Here is a 20815-nt window from a genome sequence, read left to right on the forward strand (position 1 = left end):
AAATCCTTGCATAAAAGGCGTGTAGGGGAAGGGCGAGGTGGGATAAATCTCCAGCATCAAATAGTGTCCAGAGGAGCCAGAAACCATTTCAGTCCCTAAAGCAGCCCAGAGTCTAGAAGGCACAAGGGGTAGTTTAAACATTACATTTGCCTATTCCCTTCAAGTGGCACTTCCTGGAAGCCCAGCACAAATCTGCAGAGCGTTGAAAGCCGAGTGCAGATAAGTTGAAACAGCTTTTTAGGGCAGTGGGACAGTTCAAACCTTACTTGAGAACAGTGCAAAAAAATTTAAATCAAAGCCTTTCCTTCAGCAAGGGTCATTATGAACACTCTTGAATGATGAGACAAAAGATGGACAATAATCCAAAAACATTAGAAATGACAAAACATGACCCCGTTGGTCCAGTAGCAACAGAATGATAGCATTCTTCATTAAGAACACTTGCATTTCCTACTTAAGGGAAGGGTATTTAAGTATTAAGGCTTCTGGGACCCAGCTGATGGCATCACAATATGTAGCTTTGGCAGTTTCCAAAGTTTTTTGGCTCATCTCTGCTTATAGTAGTTTGGGGCTATATCCAGCTTCATCAGAGTGGTCATTAGTGAGTAAAGGAATGGCTCAGGTAGTGAACAGCAGCACCGATTAAAAAAAAATAAAAAAATTTCACTACTGCTGAAGCTTTAGTATTTTTGTTCCCCAGTTTGATGGCTTTTTGTACTTATGGCAAAACAAACCACACACTTAATTAGAGGAGAGTGTCAGGGGAATACCAGTCTGATTGCATGGAAACTAGGGTTGAAGAGGCAGAGGGACAAATGCAGGGTTTTTTACAGATCTGAAGAAGTGAGGACCAAATTTTGCTTTGTTCCTCTTTTCAAGATGAATTTGGGCCAAGAATGCTGGTACCAATTCAGCTGACTTCAGAAGCAGTCTGGCTCACTGGTTTAATTGTGGGATGGGGAGAAGGTGGAGGGGGAAACCAAGTTGCAACACTTTTTTCCTGATAGTTATTTTCCCTTCTGAAATTCTCTTCCAGTACTTAGATGAATGGAAATTGGAAAATGGTCAAAATATAAATTGCTATTGATAATTGTTTTAGTCCAGCTGTCTGCTGTTCAAATTGTTTAAAAAAAAAGTAGCAGGCTCTCAAATTCATCCTTAATAATCAGTGTACTTTAGCAACTGATTTCCAAAAGACATGCCTGGCATTTTTCAATTCCACCAGTTGAACTTGTCCCAAAATTGAAGTTTCAGCCAAGCACATTACAGTGAATCTTAATAGGAAGGAGGGTCTCTGCCATTTAAGAGATTAATGCAGCTAATTAAATGTTCTGATTCACTGTGGACAGAACAAAGTATAGGGCTGTCAGAATCCATTTAATATCTTTAGCTGTTTATGCATATTTCTTTTGTTACTAAAGCTATCAAGATTTTCCTGAATAGTACATCTCAAAGCAAAAGACCCCCCCCCCCCAAAAAAAAAAACTCTGAGGTTCTTAATGATGACACTAAACATGCAGCAGTGGGTAGCTAACCTGAAAAGGGAAGTGACAGCTGAGCAAGGGCCTGAGCCTGGAGAACTAATCCCATTGAAGTCTATCGGCTCAAGGCTACAAAATATTAGAATACATTTGCTACCAAACTGGCTTGCCCACTTGAGAGTTAGGTGTACGAGTATGGTTATTAAATAGATGTAGCAACACACACTTAGTAAGATAGGAAGAGATCTACAGAAAATGTTAATTTAACACTTTAAACACCTGCATCTAGCAGGTAAATTATGTATTATTCCTCTTTCATGTGGGGGAAAGTGGGACATGGGTTAAGTGACTTCCTCAAGACCACAGAGGGAGTTAGAGCTAGGATTACAAGTCAAGGGTCTTGACTTGTGGTTGTATCAGTGAATCAAGCCAGACCCTGTCTTGATCTGCTTGCATTTATGTTATAACTTGAGCCTCTGAAGCTAACCAGCTATAACTTACCTCACTGGGGCTATGTAGTGAAGAACCAGATTGCTATAATGGACAACTTTTAGAGGGAGGTTGCTTGTGGTTCCATTACTTTGTACCCACTGTTTTGGTTTGGTGGTAGAATCTTTTCCTGCCATGCAGGAGACCTGGGTTTGATTTCTGGATGTGCATATAACTACAGCCATTGAACCACCGAACTTCTGGACTCAGTCTGGCCTTTGGATTCTGTCTGAAGAGGGGATGGAAGGTCTTGGAGCAGCCTCCACTCCTTCATACTTCTGTCTAGGCATTTGTGTCAAAGGTCCTGGTGGCTTCTCATGCATACACCATGATCTAGAAGGATCGATGGTTGCCTACTACTGTTCTTTGTAATTTTGCTAAAGCAGGGTTCAGTAGCATTTTTGGCTGGAGTGCCAAAAGCATCCCAACCCTGACCAATGCCTCAACTTGCTGTGCCAAGGGCAGACTACGGGGGAGCAGTGAGGGGTCCAATCCTCGTTGTTGGCGGCAGCTACACATGTGCCTTCAGGTGGATGGTGGGGGAGGAGCCAGGATCATGCTGTCCCTGTGCCTTCCCCACCCTGTACCCCGAGGTGCATGTGCAGTTGCTGCCAGTATGGAGTCGATGCCGGGGCTACAGACCCTGGTGCAGCTGTTTGCAGCCTGCCCCGTTTGCAACTGCCCAGAGCCTGGGCCAGCTGGAGGAGGCAACCAGGAGGTTGCAAACAGCACTGGGCTCTGAAGCCCCAGCCAGGCTCTGTGGCTGTGGCAGGTGCACACCCCCTCTGGGCAGACAGTGGGGAAGGGGCGTAGAGCAGCACAACTCTGGTCCTCCTCCTCCCCCCCATCTGCCCAGCGGCATGTGCAGCCGCTGCCACCATGGAACCTGGCCAAGGGCTCTGGAGCTTGGTGCAGCTGTTTGTGGCCTCCTGGCTGCAGTCAACCTGGGCTCTGGGCAGCTGCTGCCAGCCATGGAGCCTGAACTGCTTGCAGCAGGGCTTGAAGCCTGTCAGTGGCTTGCTGGGCACAGCCTGGACTCCATGGCTGGCAACAGAGCCTGGGCCAGCTGTGGTGTGCCAAGCTAAATGGCCTTACGTGCCATGCTCTGGCACGCGTGCCAGGGGTTGCTGACGCCTGCACTATGGAGACCCGAGAACCATCTTCCCTTAAATTGACTCAGGCCACTGGATGTAATTTGTTACCTTTCATTGTTTGGCCTTTCAGATCTAAGCCCAACATAGTCATGAGATACCACTTAAATTTACCAGGCAATAATGGGTTCATTTACAACTGATGTGCAGAAGTGTCATTAGCAAAACACAATGAATGTTCTCAATAGCTGGGCTTCCTTCATAATTGGACTCTTCAGTATATTACCCTTAATTATTTTTCATTTACTGGTATTTCAGTTATTTTCACTCTAGTCAGTTGTTAAGATGCAATTTGCAGCACAAATTACAATGACCTTCCACCACCTTATTTTATGGAAAGCATTTGCTTGAGTAAACCTTCAGACCGTGTTCCAAGCAAAAATAGTACTTTAGGGGAGCTACCCATATCTTAACTACTGCTCCTCCCCCCATCCTCCACCCACCAATGTATAATGTACAGGCACATCACAGCAAGTGACAACTTCAGATGCTGACCTTTGGCACAATAGTGCAATGCTTGAATGGCCAATAGTATTAAAACACTGACACCTGTAAGGCCTCAGCACTACAGCTGGGCAACAAGGTTAGCAACACTCAAGGCCTTAAGCAGCCCCAGCTCAGCCTGCTGGATTTCTTCTAGGACTGCTTTTAAGGAGCTCTTGCACAACAAACTGGCTTCAGTCTGGAAGTAGCTCTTACCTGTGTGACTTCTTTGGTACTTGTTCCTGCATTCCTGTCCATGTATCCAGTCCCTGAACTTTAGAACCTGTTTAGACTTTGGCTTGCTTCCTGACATCCACTTCTGGTAAAACACTGGCTCAGCATGTGAATCCTACCTTGACTTTGGCTTACTTCCTCACATCCGCTTCTAGTAACCCCTTGGCTTGGTACATGATCCTGGTTTTACTTTGGCTTGCTCCCCATATTATGGATGCTGGTAACACCCCCTAACTCTAACCACCAGGTCTAGTGCCTCTGGATCCTGACAGTGCTCATTAGGACTAGGATTAAAGATGATCTTCAGTATCCATAGACTGTACATCTTCTAAGGTGTCAAAAGAACGGATGGAATGTGTAGATAAGGCACTGGTTCGGCATACAGGAAGCACGCCATTCTTAGCTGTGCCACAGCCTACATACGTGACCTTGGGCACTTAGGCCCAGAACCATAAAGGCATTACCTTCATTTGGGCACCTAAAGATTTCAGTGGGACCGAGGCACTTAAATAATTTGGTGGATCTGTGCCTTCTCTTTGGGCTTTTGTTTGCTACCTGCAAAGTGGGGATAATTTTTCCACTCTTGTCTCCTTACTTCACAGGCTCTCTGGAATGTTGCTTTCTCCTGTTGTGTCTGTCCTAGGCCAAGCATGATATAGTCCTACCTGCTTGGGGCACAGTGCATTGCAGACAGCAATACCACAGCAGCTTAAACTCACATGTCCACTTTTTCATTGGCAATTTAAGCAACAAAGGTTCCCCACAGGGCAAAAGCAGCAGGTAGACTAGTTAGATCATATAATAGAAACAACAGGTTTTGTAAATGGGGCTTTCTAAGGCATCTAAACTGATGCCAAATTTTTAACATGCCACACAACCTCTGAATACATACAGGAAGCAATATGCTCAGCATCGGAAGCAAGACCAGGCAACAACTTTCTGTTCACTAGCCTGAAAAGTTACAGAGAAGTAGATTTATCAGTTTAGTAAAACCATGGAGTTAACCTGGCACTGAAATGCATGAAGTGGTATTTGGAACAGAGAATCTGATACATGCAAACCAGTCACCCAAAACAAGGTCAGTCATACAGCCAGCCCTGAAGGAGCACTTTAACATTTGGGTAACATCCAGGGAGTCTGCTGCCTCCACAAAGATGTATTCGTCTGTCTGAGCTGATGTCATCACCTGTATTTAAATCCACAGGAATAAGCCACCACTGCCAGCTGCATCTTGGCTGTGAAATCCCATATGGAATCTAGTGGTCTGGAGAACAGCAAAATTATAAGATTTACACCCTCTCAGGACAAAGAATGTAACTCAGTCAATTTGTCTGCAAAGCTGGCCAACTGGGGCAGTGCACGTTGGATTAAGATATTGCATCTGTTCCCTGACCACTTCCTGTATAACAACCACATTTCTGGGTAAAAAAGGTTGGGCCTACAGCATTGGCTAACCAGGTATCTGAAGCATGCCAGATCCAGGTGCCATTCTCTGATGCCAGATAAGGGAAATGACTGGTTTTGTCTGCAGCAGATTTGAGGTTTTGGAACAAATTAGAGTTGAACTGTTGTAGAGCTATGTGCTACCCTGAGAGAAGGCTTCCTGTAGCTTCCTTTAGAGTAAGGCATAAGGACTTCAGTTGTCTTTGGCCCTTGCCTGGAGTCATGGAGGGAGAAAGCTCCTTCAGGATTCATTCCCATTATCCCAACTTTGCCATGGTGCAAAGACCAGAAATCCCCCCCTTCATTATGTTCTTCCTACTCGACTGAAGAGAGGAGGAAGGGACACTCAGTATAATTTAGAAAAAGTGAAATGTAGCCAATTCCATTTTATATACTGTTAATTATTCATATTTTCCTTACAGGAATGTAGTCTATTCTACTCAAAAAGGTTCTGTCTCCCCTGCGTTAAGAAAAACCTGGAAGAGTTTCCTTTGGAAATACAAGACGACTTGGATAAAAAAAAGTCCCACTAAAAACCTTACTTCTCTATGACAGCAGAGGGGTGGACCTGTCTTATCTGGGATGCAGGACTTCTGGAGAGGCTGGGAATTTTGAGGACAGTGCAACAGGGCATGACTCATGGTCAAATTCCAGGAAGATGAGCCTAGTTGAGGACTCATGTTGGTGGTGGCCATGGGTGAATAACAGCACTGTTAACCCCTGTGGTGCTCTGAGCTGAGACAGCAGCTCAGGTACCTGCAGTGGTTAATGCCACTGCTGCTTGCTCTACTGAGATGGGTCAAAACCCAGCCTGTGGGGAGCCCTGTGCTCCAGATCCAGGCCACAGAGCCAAATGAATTTTACACCTTTGCAATAGAGGAATGACTTTCATCAACTTACCACAAGTCAGTCATGAAAGGAAACATCATGAAAATACGTTCAAATTCAGACATTCCTGGGTTTGCAATGAAGGCATCATGACACTGAGCTGGTGCAGGAAAATTAGAAATGGAAACAGGCTGCCCTGTAATCATAATCCAAATGACACGAAGTACAAAAAGTAAACGTCATAAAATATTAAAAAGTACAATTTAAAATTCTGACTTTTTAAATGTTAATCAGTCATGTTGGATACTAATACAAAAGTGTTTTTAATGGGCAGGCAGATTCTCAACTGGTGTAAGCCAACGTACTTCTATGGAACTTAGTTTACACTGCCCAAGAATAAATACTATTATCTAATCAGGTAGGTTGTTTCGTACCAAAGCTCATACCTCTCTGAACCAGTCTGCCTCTAAGGTTCCACCCTGCTTTACCATGTGTCTACCTGCCAATCTAATCTAAGTTCATCAGCCTGACAGTCTCACTTTAATAAATTTTAGGTAGACAGAAGAATCTGATGCATCACACTTTCAAAAGTGAGAACAGTCACAGAACACAGAGTTGACACTTTTTAAAACACTTTGGCCTGCAGATGTTTCAAGATTAGTGTCATACATGGACTTCTGCAAGCCAAGCTTTTGCAATGGAACTCAGTGGTTGATACTTTACATGACTGCAGTGACTTTCCACTCAAGCTTCCAGTCATGAGGATGGTCTTGGAAGGGGCAGTGAACTTTCTTACATGATGTTTTTGTTTACAAGTGAGAAAGAGCTGGTGCCTTTCATTTCACTGTCAAGTAAGAGCAAAATGCAAATAAAGCTCAGCAGGATAGCCAGCAAGAAGTTCCATCGGGTCTGAACTGGGCAACTAAATGACAACCGAAGTAGGAATTCAAATAGAATTAATTTACCATATTTACTCAATTCCAAGACAAGGAGGGAAGGGGAGGGCCCGAGGCTGCGTGGAAGATGGATGCAGCCACAAAGGGTTTAGGTGGTGGTGGAGGGAGAGACAGGAGGGGGCAAATTACCTGCTCCCAACTTGTCCCTTTGCAGTCTTCCCCATCCTTACCCTGTGCTCCCCACCTCCACTGCTTTCCCCACTACAGTGGTGTTTGGGGCAAATTTAAGATGATCCTCCAATAATTAGATTTTTATGAATGGAAAAATTGTAACAAATGTATAAAGTTTCCACATATGGAATCTAATTATTGGGGTGGGCCATCCTAAGAATTCAGGCTTATTTTGGAATTGGGTAAATATAGCGAGTCATGGATAGGTTAAGCAATTACTATGGGAAAGAATTACCTGACTCAAGTGTTTTCTTCAAGATCATCTTACTGGCTTTGCTACAGTTGCATGGACTATTTATAAAGTAAAGTATTCACATAAAGTCACTTGGATGCACATCTGTTAAGAAAACATCTAGAATGCTTCATGAAAACACTGTTGGTAGGGGACCTTGCTAATCATGTTCTCTAGGAATATAATGTCTTGGTTAACATCTCCCATGTTCTCAGCTTTTGTAATATACTATAACCTATCAAGTGATAAAAGTGGACTGTTTGGGGTATATTAAAACATTTACTTTTATTAAAAAATGAATGTCTAATCCAGTATTGAGTTATTTTATGTACATTTGGGCAACGAGTCATTTCGTTCAACACTTGTTCAGCATCTGGTACAAGAGGCCTGGTGGATTTGTAGACAACACTTCAACACAACTTAAAGTTACTTCCCTTCTCAAGCTTTGAAGGACAGTACTTCTATGAAAATTGCAGTTAATTTAGCTCACTAAATGAGGCATGGATAAGTATGTGATCTAAGCTAAAAGACTACTATACTCAGTATCCATATCCCTAAGTGTTGTGACAGTATCTTAACAACATGCATGGCTGACCCCAGCCAGATGTGAATTTGTAGCTTAGTAGTCAAATTCTGGAACTCATTACTGTTTTTGAACCATTTCTCACAGTGTAAAGACCTACAATAAACTATGTACTTCCTAATCCCACATTGCTTATAAGAACTGTGTATGTGTTTCTTAACATAACCAATCATTATCAAGTAGTGGAATGTAAACAGGAGAAATCTTTGATTGCTACTGTGTAAGTACTAATTTGTAACACTAACACGAGGGTGCCACCCTCCTACTGTTGTACCTGTATCATTGATGGAAGATCCTGATGTTTGCTGAAAAAATCAAAACAAATAAAAAAAGAACACCTAATCCATTCATTGAGACTACTTACAAGCATAAGGCTCATAGGAATGGACCTTTAGCTGCCCCCCTCCATTCCAGCTCCAACCCTGCAATTCATTCTGTGCGGACAGACTTTCTATTTGCAAGGTCACCTTCTCCTTTAAGAATGTCCTCAAAGTGCATAAGTTACACTATGCAATAAACACCTTAATATATCAGCTGTCCTAGTGCTTTGCACTACCACAGAACATTTGAGTGCCCACAAAAACTTATTTCTGTGTTCAAGCTCACACAAGAAGTGGCATCACTGAAATCACTGAGATTACTCACTTAAGTGAAGCTTCCCTGCATTTTCCAAAACAGGAAGCAGATCAAAAGCTAGAAGGCAAAATCATTAAGGAGAAAATTATACATTAAATGAGTGTTACTTGTAATGGTACGTCAATATTACAAAAGACACTTTTTACAGGGATACCCATCAGTGGAGGTGGGGAGGATTCGTGACTCAGCTTGGAAATACTAGCGTAGACCCTGATTGTGCAACCATTTATGTATGTTACATTAGCATGCAAATAAAGAGTAATACACTGTGTTTGCAGGAAGGGGATCCAATTTGCAGTTTTCTGGTAAAATGCAGGATTATGGCCTACAAAGGGTGGCAAACTTATTTGCTTCAAAAAGGGAACTAGACAGCTGTAAATCACTGGTCATATTGAATTCAGAATTCTCTAGCAATAAATGAAACACCAGTCAGGCTGCCCTACCTATTAGAACTCATGGTCCAATTTTTAAAAATACTTTATTTTTTCAACCTTTAAGGCAACATCCCCCCCTAAAAATCAGCCATTTTTACGTTCAATATTACAGCATGGTTCTTTAAGTACATAGGTTCCCAGAAGCCAGGATACAGTTGCTATCAATCCAACACCTTATTTATGCAACAGGGGGAAAAAAAAAAAAAAATCAGGATGGAAATAAAAATGGAAACAAACACTTGAATTAAGCAGGCCTTTTTATTCTAAAAGAAAAAAAATCAATAGACAAAACATACTGAATTCATTGTTTTGTTTAGAAATATTATTTTTTACTTCAACAAGTGCAGAAAAAGATACCTAGACTTTGACCTTGCTATATTACCAGGACTTTCCATTCCCTCTTTTAAAATGCTACTTGTATTGTTTGGATGAAACACACTTGAGAATTTAACCTGAGTTAGTGGTACTTCACAGAAGACAGCCATTTCATGATTGAGTCATCCCTGCTTAGCAACATCTACTCTTAATCAATTTCCATTACACTTTTATATTTTAGTGCAGTAAAAGGCACACAAGGCATGTTTTTAAAATACCGGAGAACTGAAAATCCAGATGTTTGTATGTACTGATGTCTGTTTAATCACATCAGGATTTTAATTCATGGTGGCATCAATGAAGAATTAATGAAAACATTGAAATTTAGAGCTAATAAAAGTCATTAAAGTTACAATTTTACCATTTTGTTAAATGAGCATTATTACACATCTATTTTGTTGTCATTATAAAGGAAATAAACAAGGCCTAAGCGCACTTACACTTCTCTAAGCAGAGGGGATAGCTGCCTGTGGACGAGGGATATAGCAATGTGGCTCTGGCTTTTAAATATGCTCCCCTTACCCACTTACACTTTGTAAATTGTCTCCAAGAATGAGAAGGCACAGTGACCCCTTTCCATGCCATTATTTTATCGATTCCACAGTTTAGTGCTGACAAGTGAAATTAGCTGCCCTATCTAGTAGTTGCTTAAACAGGTCTGCAGCCAGTGTTGGGAGGACATGGTACCATTATCATAACTACCATAAGAACTGTCCTGCTGTATTAAAGGAGGCCATAAAACTGTTTGAAGATAAGGGTAGTTCTGGCTTCCATGTGATAAAAATATACATATGCTATTTGAATGCATCAGAGGTTATGGGGCTTTGATAAGCACCCTATACAAAGTATATCTGCAAATGAATCCAACAGGTTTTTCTACAGATACCTTCCTAAAAGTCCAGGATGTAGGCTATTTCTCCGGAACTCCTGTGGCATATGCAGTCAGTCATAGCAGTCATATGAGATAACCAAACCCACGTGCTATTTTACACCATTTTACAGTTAATGCTGAGTCAAGATTCAACAATGAGTAATTATGGTATACATGCACAAAGGAGACAGAATATAATGTTCTGCTTATGACATACACCTTGGAACAGATCTTTCAGTCCTTTTTTAGGGCATAGCCCAATAACTTTTATTCGTGTTAATAATCCCTACTTATTATGTGCATAGGTTTTATAAACTAAGGACTGCTCATGTTCAAAAATTGGGTCTGCAGTGCTTGCTTAAGCAAAAATGCTACAACTACTATGAATTAAAAAAACCTAATGCCCTTCTGCCTTTCCTTGTAATTCTGATGGAGCTGACAACTTGATTTAATAAAAGGGAAAAAGCTTAAGACCAAATGGAGTTTCAGAAGCTGAAAATGCCTTAATCAATTATTTAGTAGACTAATGATAGAAAAACAACTTTGTCCTCAGATGATTTTGGCTAACTGGAAAGGTCTTTTTTGTACAATTATAGTATGAAAGGACATATGTGATTTTTCTCTTCACAGGTTTTATTTTACTGCTGCCTCCGACCATTAAAATTCAGTGCAGAAAAATAAACTTGTAGATTACCAAAAGAGAATACAGTATAAAGTATTTACAAATTTGACATTTACTTCATAAGAGAAATTTTATACATTAACAAAGAGTACCTGAATGATAACAATTTATCAATCTGCAATTATAAAACTGGTGCAACTTTAAAAAATGGCATTTAATGGATTGCAAACAAATGGCAATGAATATAAATCACAGCTAGAACAATTAAAATACCTACTGCATTTGTCTTAGGTGGCAATTTTTTTGACTACTTCAAAATAAAATTCATAAACAATTCATTTGTTAATTGTCTATGGCCCTGATTCTGTAAAATAATTTGTTTTCAGGCTTATCTGCACACATGTAGCTGTATAGCCCAGTATACAGATTTTAGACCTATGTATGGATTCTGTCTTCATCTAGATGAACATGCATAGGAAAATGGAATGTTCCCACACAGAAACCGATGAAGAACTTTCAAGGTATGTATATTTCAATTATTACTAGGTTTGCATTGTCAAGGGGTATTTACATGTGTTGTAATAATAAAATCACAGATTAACCTCAGTGCAGGTAGCAACAATATTTTTTACATAGAAACATTCTGTAGGACATATTATTCCTATTAACCAGCAAAACATCTTCTCATGAAATTATTAGATAAAATAGGTCTAACGTACAGAAACTCTTCCCCCTTAGTTCTGTTACCAGTCATCTCACCTAAGTGCAAAGCACTGTAGTACATTACAAAGATGAATGTGGTTCTAAGATCTACCCTCTGTATTGGCGAGTTCAAACCAAGTAATTAATTCCAAGCATTTTAGAATGATAGCTTTTCCTGTGACACTTATCTAAGAAAAGCAAAAAATAAAGTCTATGGTCTAAGTAAAAATACATTTAAAAACTTGGTTACAACCATGATTACATAAACTGATATGATTCATTTTTTTAAAACAGAATATATGGTAATTAAAGTCTAGTGGGAAATAAATAATAATTCATCTTTAGCTTTAGCCCTTCTGGCCTTTAGCCATACAAGTAAACCTTTGCCAAGAATAAAAATTTGGAGGAGAAGGTCCACAGACAGTGTTCAATTTAAATAATTTACATGGCTCTTTAACGTGTTTCTGTAAGACAGTTTAAAACTTTTTGCTTTGCTATTATATTTTACAAACTGCAGCATGAAGTTTAAACAAGAAAAAGGCAAAACACATAATACCCGGAATCTTAGTTAAAATTTCCATATTATAATTTAAGCATTTAGGAGCAGGGATAAAGTTTATTAAATCCAGATATTCAAAATTTGAATAAATCTAGCTATTCAAATAGCAATGAGAAAGAGTCAAACACCAGACACCAACCCTTATATTTCAGCCTTATTAAAGGATTATGATTTCCAATGAAGTGCCAATTTATATAAAGACATTGTGTTCAATAACTAAAACAACACATCAGCTGTAAATTCATTCTATAAAAGTGTAATTGCCAGTTGTTTTTTAACCATTAAAAGGAAAGCTTTAAGATGAATGATTTTTGACTGGAAGCACTGGAACAAACTGATCTGAAAGTGGAGGAGAAAGAGCAGAGGGCTGTAGAAGACAAAGGACTAAAAGAACAATGTAGTTTTCTCCAAATATTTTGTCTAAGACTTCTAAGCTGCCTACTAGAAAAGAAAGGCTACAAAGATTTAACATTAGTTCAGTATTAGACATAGTTCTAGTCATGGGTAAGTCTCTAAAGGTTCAGCAGTTTGAATAAACAAATGTTTAGATGATTATCATAACCTCTCCAGTCTGCAAATTGTGCTGACTTTCTTAAGAGTATAGCCTCTAATAGGAAATACCAGCAATTACACATCTGTTTGGGCCAGAAACACTGCCAAAACATACACTTTGGCAATACTTCAACGCTTTAGCAGCTGGTTGAACTAGAAACTGAAACGCACAGGAAAATGAAAAAAAATACATATTTTAAATGCTGAAAAGGGGCCAATTTCTAAAAAAGTGGAAAAAGTGCTCATTTCGGTGGGTTAAAAATAGGGGTGGGCTTGTAAATTAACATGTACAATGGGGTACAAAATAACCATCTATTTGTAGTAAGGATAGTTGCATGCTTGTGCACTGAAAGGAGAATGTAAATTTAAACAGAATATCCTAAAGTAGTAACTCAGTTAAGCAAAATTTCCCTAAAACCAAATTAAAATCCTTCCTTAGGACATTATTTTTTGGCATGCGGCATACAAAAAAAACCAAACTCAACCATGTCTACATGTGTGCTGAGATTTATCATGCTGATCAGTATTTCCTTGTGCTACCCTCCCCCCTTTCTATTAACTCTTAAAGCTCTTTGTGGAAAGGTTCTCCTTTGTTCAGTGTCTGTCCAATGTCTGGCAAAATAGAATCCTAATCCACAACTGGGGTTCTTAGGTGTTTCAATAATACAAATAAATAATAGGAAAAATTAACATTAATGCCGTACCTAAAATGCTATTTACAGACTTTCCGGCACGTTGTTTTTTAAAATATGACCACTTTTAACTTACAGAATTGATCTTTTAAAAAAACTGAATAATGGAAATTATAGTGGGAGCCTATTAGTATTTAACCTAAATTTCCCAAACTCTGAGCAGTTGCAAAAGCAAACACAAATGCAGCCTTTTTGAAATTTAATTTTCCAGTGCCTACTGTGATCATCTTTTGAGGTAGCTGGTCTAGGATTTGTGAAATCTAATACAGAAAAAAATGTGTTTCCTGTAAAGCAATGCTAAAACTAGTGAACTTGTTGTCCTGTACATTAAACTCTCTAAAAGCAGGGCAGGTATCTTTATGGTACACTTTTGGTTAGTGGAATCACCCAAAAATTTTATGCTGTGTGAACCTCTTGTTCAAGTTTTTGTACAATCTTGTTCTTTTGCTATATATTGTTTAACTAACTCTAATTCTAACTCCAAAGCACAAAACAAATAGCTCTAGAAATCATTCAAATTTGAATACTTTGGTCTTGAAACAGAACAAGAGAAAAAAAGCACGGGTACAGGCAAGGAGAAAGCTCAAATTATATATATTCTACCCGATAGTTATTAACTGTGCTACCTATAACAGCACTTGTAGTTAAGAAGTTTGCCCAACATTTCCCATTGCAAGATGCTGTCTTCAGTTGCTTATCGTGTTATCACTGGTTAACCATTTGGACTAACATTTCCCATGCCAGGTATTTGCTTCAGTCTGAATTTATTCAGAAAGTTTGAACAACAACAACAACAAAGGTTTCAGCCATTTCTGACATTACAGTAGGTTAATTTTGCTCTTTTCAATGCACTTGTTTTACTGAGAATCAGTAGTGCCTCCAAGTTTTGGAGCATGAACTTGAAATTTGGCAGGGGGTCACCCTGGTGTCAGTGCCATATATTTTATCATCTCCATGAAAAGTCATCCTCATTTAGCAAAATCTGAGTGCTAAAAAAATGACATATATATGAATTGCACTTGTTCTGTAAGGACATACTAAGAGTTGGCTACTAAGTGTTCAAACATTCTCCCTGTACGTGGCATATTCTGTTTCTATAGATCTATCATGTGCTGACTGGTTTGCTCATGCGTCATCCACAATAACTTCACACAACCCGTCACAACTCTGCAGGGGCTGAATAGGATTTTGCCTGTAATCATTCCTTCTGGACACTGTGGCTCAGGAAACGTAAACATGGAGAGTCTTACCTATGCTTAGGTGGCAAGGCGAAGGATAAGTATGGATAAGGATAATGCAGTGGGATGAGGAGGAAGCAGAGTGGAGCTGGGGAGATTACAGGAGCCAGAGAATGGTAAGATACAGGAGGAAGGGCAACAAAAGTTAATTGGTGGAAGACTGTCAATGGAGTAGAGAAGAATAGAAGGGAATTAGATTTTGGGGGTGGAAAGGACAGCAAACCCTAATTTTGGTAATTCCTAACCTGTACACATTTAATTCTGCAGTCTTAATATTCTTTTGAACAAGGGATTTTTCTGTTTTGATGTAAAAAAAACTAACAGCCACCCAAAATTAAGTCAAATACAAGGACCAAACCTAAAACTGAGTCAGCAGCATCACAAGCCTTAAACAATAAACTTTTAGGGGATTCTTGTTTTAAGGAACAAAATACATCCCCTTAAAATCTGCATACAAAAGCCATGCCTTATTGCTCCTTCTGTTCAGAGGCAATTCTAGCACTGCTGTAAAGTCTGTCTTTAGAGAATGTTGCCCTCAAATCAACCTTTCAGGCAGCAAAACATATTATTCCTAGTAGCAAAATCAAAAAATTATGATTTGCTGCAATGATGGTTACTCATTTTGGGCAAAAGGCTTACTTGGGTCTTAGGTGCAACAGAGACCCAGATTCAGTGGATTTATTGTGATTCTTTAGCACTGCGTTCTATCCTAGACACCATGGAGTTTTGCTCTCAGAGGCTCTTCACAAGGCACAACTGGTAGCATGAAAAGGTCCGGCCAAGGTGTCAATGCTTATGCTCTGCCACTGGTCAAAACTCCTACATGGGGAAAGGTTGATGTAAGAGATGCTCTGCAGTACGGCCTGTCCTCCCTGATTTCCCTGAGTAAGCTTGTTTTTTCAAGCTTTGTGTAGGAGTACAGAATTTGTCCCCAAATGAAAATTTGCCAGACCACCATTACAACAAAAACAAGGACAGTGGAAACAGAAGTGCTATGATCCTGAAACAAATTAAGTTAAATCACCAAGAAGGATAGATCAAATGAGTAGGAATCTACAGTATTAGGTCCAGAGCATTTAGGTGCATATTTAGATCTAAAAAATCAAAACTTGATATACCAGCTCATGTTTTCATCATGAGCTGCCAATATATATATATTTTTCTTTAAAAGTCCAAAGCCCTAGACAAGTGATTGTGTGTCAAATCTCAGCTTCCATTAAAATTGTTGTAATTATCTCTATGGTTGTCAGTAAAAAGCTTGAAAATCTAAGTGTATCCTCACAGTCAGAAACAAAAGGCCAGAAAAAAAAGTGGAAACACAGTTGGATTGAAGAACCCTTTGATTTTTTGAGGCCCAGTTTCTGGGGCTTTGAAACTCTAGTTTTGGTAATATCCAATATCAATGACTCCAATTCTGAATCTGTCTTCTGCGTAAAAATATTTATTGCCCTGAGCTCCATAATGAGTCAAGACAGACTAAGAATCAGGAAGGCACACTATGTATTGCAATGATAAGTAAAGGGGGACAATTTCTCAATCCACTATTTCCTGATAAGACATGGGAACCCACTACCCAATAGGATTGTTAAAGATGGTTGTACCATATTCAGACATTTCTTACTGATGGTTGTGGGGAGTAGAAAAATGATGTAATGCCATCATTTTGTATGTATGGACCTACTGCTATTCATTTTCTCAGACACACGTATTACATTTTAGACATGCGTGGGAAATTTACATGACATTCCAAATATTCCTAATGGCTATTTTCTATATAGATCCTTACTGTGTTGTTGGACATACAAAACAACCTCATTATAATGAACCCTCAAGAACCTGTGATTAAAAGGCCATTAAAAGAGGGTTATAATGGGGTTAACCAATTTGCTGCATCACAAGAATGGGTCCGGGGGGAAGGTTTGGAAAAAAATCAGTTCCTGCAATTGGGTTTGCTTTGAAAAGGAAGGCTTTTAAACACCTCCCCCTCCAAAAAGAAAACACCAAAAAAAAACCAACCTAGGATTTGGTATAATGATGTCATACTGTATACATGGCTTTATTTTTAATATCATTTTAATAGTATAGTATCAAACCTGAAATAAAAAAAATGCTTTTAAAATATGAACCAGAACTTACCAAGATCCTCAAAGAACTAGTACATTTCTAACAGAAACATGTTCTGTAATTAAAATGAAGATCACTTTCCCATGTTCTGGGCCTCAGAAAATATACTTGATTCTGTTAATGTGGGTTTAAGATTGAGGTCCACAAACACTGTGATAACACAAGCAAAAACTAACCCTTTTCTGACAGAGAAAGCCTAAAAGTCAAGAAAAAGTTGAGAATGGCTTCCAACTCCCACCCCCACAAGAAAAACAAAAAACAACACTGTTGTAACAACCCACAGAAAAGGACAATAGAGAAACTGTTAGGATAAGAAAAGAAAATACAGATAAATAAAAGAGAATAATATTTTTAATAAATATGTATTAAATGTTAATTCCCAAAGAAATTCATGGCTAGCAGTTATTTTCATTCATTGCACAGAAATCTCTGAAAACAACTGTAAAAATGGCATCATGGGGTTCCACGCTCATTATATTTCAGTAACCTAACTTACAGGCCTACAGGCAACATGGGAACAGAAAACCAGTTATATTTTGGCTTATATAGTATCACCATTAAGCGGTATTCTGAGGATCAAATTTTGTTCCCAGTTACATAATGCAAGCCATTTCCCCCAAAATGTTACCTGCTTCTATATTTTTGCAATCAGTTTAGTCTGGCCAGCATCAGATGGCAGCAGTGCATAGGGAAGCCCTAATTGCCCACAATCAACCTGTGTTTCTCTGCAGCACAATGTGGACATTGTGAAAGGGGTGTGTTTTATGCTCTGCTGGAACAGTAGAGTCCAAGGAGTCTCCTGCGAGGGAAGGAAGGAGGGATGGAAGGGGGCATGCTGGAGGACTGTTTTCTTCTGAGAAGCAGCACAGTGTGCACAGACTTTCACTTTCTCAGGAGATATTGTCCTGGGAATGATGTAACCCTAGTTGCTATCCAGGTTATCTTTCTCCTGGAGTGGCCATTTTATTCTGAGAGAAAAAGGCTGAACATCTGTACACTCACGGTTTCTCCTGGGAAAGCAGTGACTCTTCCAGGAGAAACTGAATGTCTGTAGGAGTCCAGTATCTACAAATTCTGCTTCCAATGCAAATATATAATCTCTATATGTGCATACACATGTGGACAAAATGGGATGCAGTTAAATTTAGTTAACTTCTGTTGACAATGCATATGAATGAACAGAAGGAAGTGCAGGCTAAGAGAGCTGTTAGCTTTGAGGGACTAACAGATACAAAGAATGTAAAATAATTGATCTGTCAGAAATGTAAACAAGTAGGGTACCAGACCTTTTAAGAAAGAAAGTGCTGTATTTACGAAATAATTTTTTTTTTTCAGAGTAGACCATCAGTTTAAGCAACAGCATGTTGACAAATTGTACTTCAGCTTCTTTGGGGGAAAGCATCAGATCTCTGAGATTCTCCCTAAGACCTGCTAACTTAAATGATGTTTTGAGGTTAAAGTTTCGTCTTGAGCTATTCTGACTTCTCCAAGACAAACACAGTATTAATGTATCCAGCCATAGGGGACATTTTGTTGTTATTTGCTTAGAACACTTTTGAAACAAGCATTCAGTCACTGTCATGTGCTAATTCAACAACACGCATCTGGGTAAAATATATCTGAGTGCTGTACTTTTTAAAAAATGTTAAATAAAGAGAGCCTTTTCAACAGGCTAATCTAAAAGTTACCCAAGCAATACAATACTATAGCAGTACTGTTACTTACCTAATTCTGAGAGCAGCAAAGCAAAAGATCTTTCAAACTATAAAAATGTGAATATATAATTATTCCCAACCGCTCAATAGATTTAGAGTGACTGCCTTATTCAAGAAAAGTCAGAAAGTACAAGCTGGCATTCAGTGACCATGAGAGTATATAAAACAAGAGTGCATAATCTATAGAAGATAGTGCATTTACCTTGAGAGAATTTGCCCAATTAAATTAAAGGTTAAATGACTAAATTAATATAGAATATAAAATTTTGATCAATCAAGATCTATTTACGCTACTTAATAGATTCAAATTTGTTAATACAAAACCATACAAAATTATCACTATTCCCCAAATTTTAAATTATTTAGAACCTTTTATGAGCAAATTCACGAGCACTGCATAAAAGTGTCCTTAAATTTCTTAAAAAGAAGAATTCAAGGCAAAAAAACAAGTGTGATATTCCAGTTCTCTGTTTTTTTTTTCATGCTTTGGGGTTAAAGCACAGCAGATGATTGTGCAAAGTAATTTTGCTCCCATCTATTATTAGTGTTATTGTTGGCTTTAAATACTGCGGAAAAAATACCAAAACCCCTTAATACATATCCCTGTAGATTTCTTGTAGTAAAGGGTGTAAGTGTGCATCAGATTCAGTCTTTTTGATTATCTGAACAAGTTGAGCATGCTCTGTAACAAGTTGCCGGAGGTCAGCCATTTTCTGAAGAAGTTTTGGGAAAAGGAAGATGTCATCAGGATGGTTGTTTTGCAAGTGTAGTTTTAGTACATGTACAATGCTCTCCTGCATCTTTTCAATGTGTCCTACATTTACAAGACCAGGACGATCTGTTCACAAAAACAAAAGAACACAGCTTAACTTTACAATTTTTACTTATTTTTACTAGCTTTAGAACTTGATCCAGGACCCAGCAAGGGCAATTGGAATATACCCATTGATTTCAAATGCGTTTTGGATCAAAGCAAAAGTAAAATCCTGTCTTTAGTACTTTCTCTCTCTCAAAATTGCTCCTCATGCTTTTGGCAAAACTCCCCCTTCTTCCCCCAAAAGGCTGAAGTCTTACATTAAAAACATACATTGTGCTACAAGAAAGACTGGAGGTGCCTAACCTGGATATCTGGTTCTGTGTTTTTGTATGTCAAAGTGTTAGGGGTCTCCCAAGCAAACTGGAAGGGCAAGGAAGATCAGACAACTTATTTCTAGTAAGTTCTTCACGATATACTTATTGTGCCTACTGGATTCTCTTGACCTTTTTTAGAACTTCTATGCTTTGAAAATAGAGCTTGAAATCTGCCAGGAAATGATTAGTCATCCTCAAAATAATCTGTCTAAATCAGGCAAAATTACAGGTTTTTCAGGAATAGTTGCATTCTTGGAATTTAGAAGCTAACTTCCCCAAGGAGTCCTGTCCACACAAGGTATGCCCCAGGACAGAGGTGAGCAGGATTTTCTTGGGAAATGTAGCTCTGAGCTACTGCAAGTCTAGACACCTGAGCTAAGAAAAGGGGAACCTGTCTTTTGTGCTATCAATGACCCTCTTATAAGGTCTAGAGAGCATAGAGAAGGAAACTGCTTGATCTTAATGCAGGAGAAGAGCCTGAATTACAAGAAGTGACAAGGACCAGAGGCTACCAGGGGAGGTCGAGAGAAAGTAGAACAAGGAGCCAAGACAGAGACCAGTGAGGGCTGGAGATGCGAAGGAGCCTAGGTCAAGACATCTGAACTGGGACCCACTTGGATGGTTTGACTGGACAATAAGGCAGGGTGTGTGTGTGGGGGGGGCGTGGCTTGGAGGCCAGGAGAAACCATGTTACCGGATGAAGAGCCGAAAATGTCAGGGGACAGGATTTTTATTTTTTGTCAAGATTTTTACTTGGACCACTGTATTGTTGGGAGATGTTAGACAGGCTTTTGGACACAAAGTGCCCTTTCTCAGGTCTGGGAAGAAGGTACACACAGGACAAGAGACAAAGAATGATTACACAAGAAATAAAAAAAAAGTCAGGGCCGAGTTAAGTGATAAGAGTGGAATTGATATGAGGATGCAGTACTTGATACAGCATGTAATTACACGATCACATTTCAACAGGACCCCTTCCTCTTTCAGGGTACTGGATGGATGATGCTCATTTAAAATCTCTCATTGTTTCCTTATTAGTCTGTTGCTATAAGACATCATTGCAGAGCCACTGGCGGGAATATTTGAACGCTCGTGGCGCACGGGTCAAGTCCC

The 20815-nt window shown here is 39.3% G+C and overlaps 2 protein-coding genes across 3 annotated transcripts in view; one reads left to right on the top strand and one right to left on the bottom strand.

Annotated features, from left to right (window-relative positions):
• CDPF1 (cysteine rich DPF motif domain containing 1) overlaps positions 1 to 8207 on the top strand; it is a 33941-nt gene extending 25734 nt beyond the window's left edge. For both annotated transcript variants that reach the window (XM_019544280.1, XM_019544281.1), the window contains exon 5: positions 5704 to 8207. In XM_019544280.1, the coding sequence (XP_019399825.1) occupies positions 5704 to 5814 (111 nt within the window). In that variant the 3' untranslated portion in view covers positions 5815 to 8207. The remainder of the gene's footprint in view (positions 1 to 5703) is intronic.
• A 1153-nt stretch (positions 8208 to 9360) lies between these two features.
• The window catches only part of PPARA (peroxisome proliferator activated receptor alpha), a 63017-nt gene continuing 51562 nt past the window's right edge, over positions 9361 to 20815 (bottom strand). The window contains exon 8 of the mRNA XM_019544282.1: positions 9361 to 19409. Coding sequence (XP_019399827.1) covers positions 19162 to 19409 — 248 coding nt within the window. The 3' untranslated portion in view covers positions 9361 to 19161. The remainder of the gene's footprint in view (positions 19410 to 20815) is intronic.

The sequence above is a fragment of the Crocodylus porosus genome, unplaced genomic scaffold (assembly GCF_001723895.1).
Source record: "Crocodylus porosus isolate Cpor-Errol unplaced genomic scaffold, CroPor_comp1, whole genome shotgun sequence".
Taxonomy (NCBI): domain Eukaryota; kingdom Metazoa; phylum Chordata; order Crocodylia; family Crocodylidae; genus Crocodylus; species Crocodylus porosus.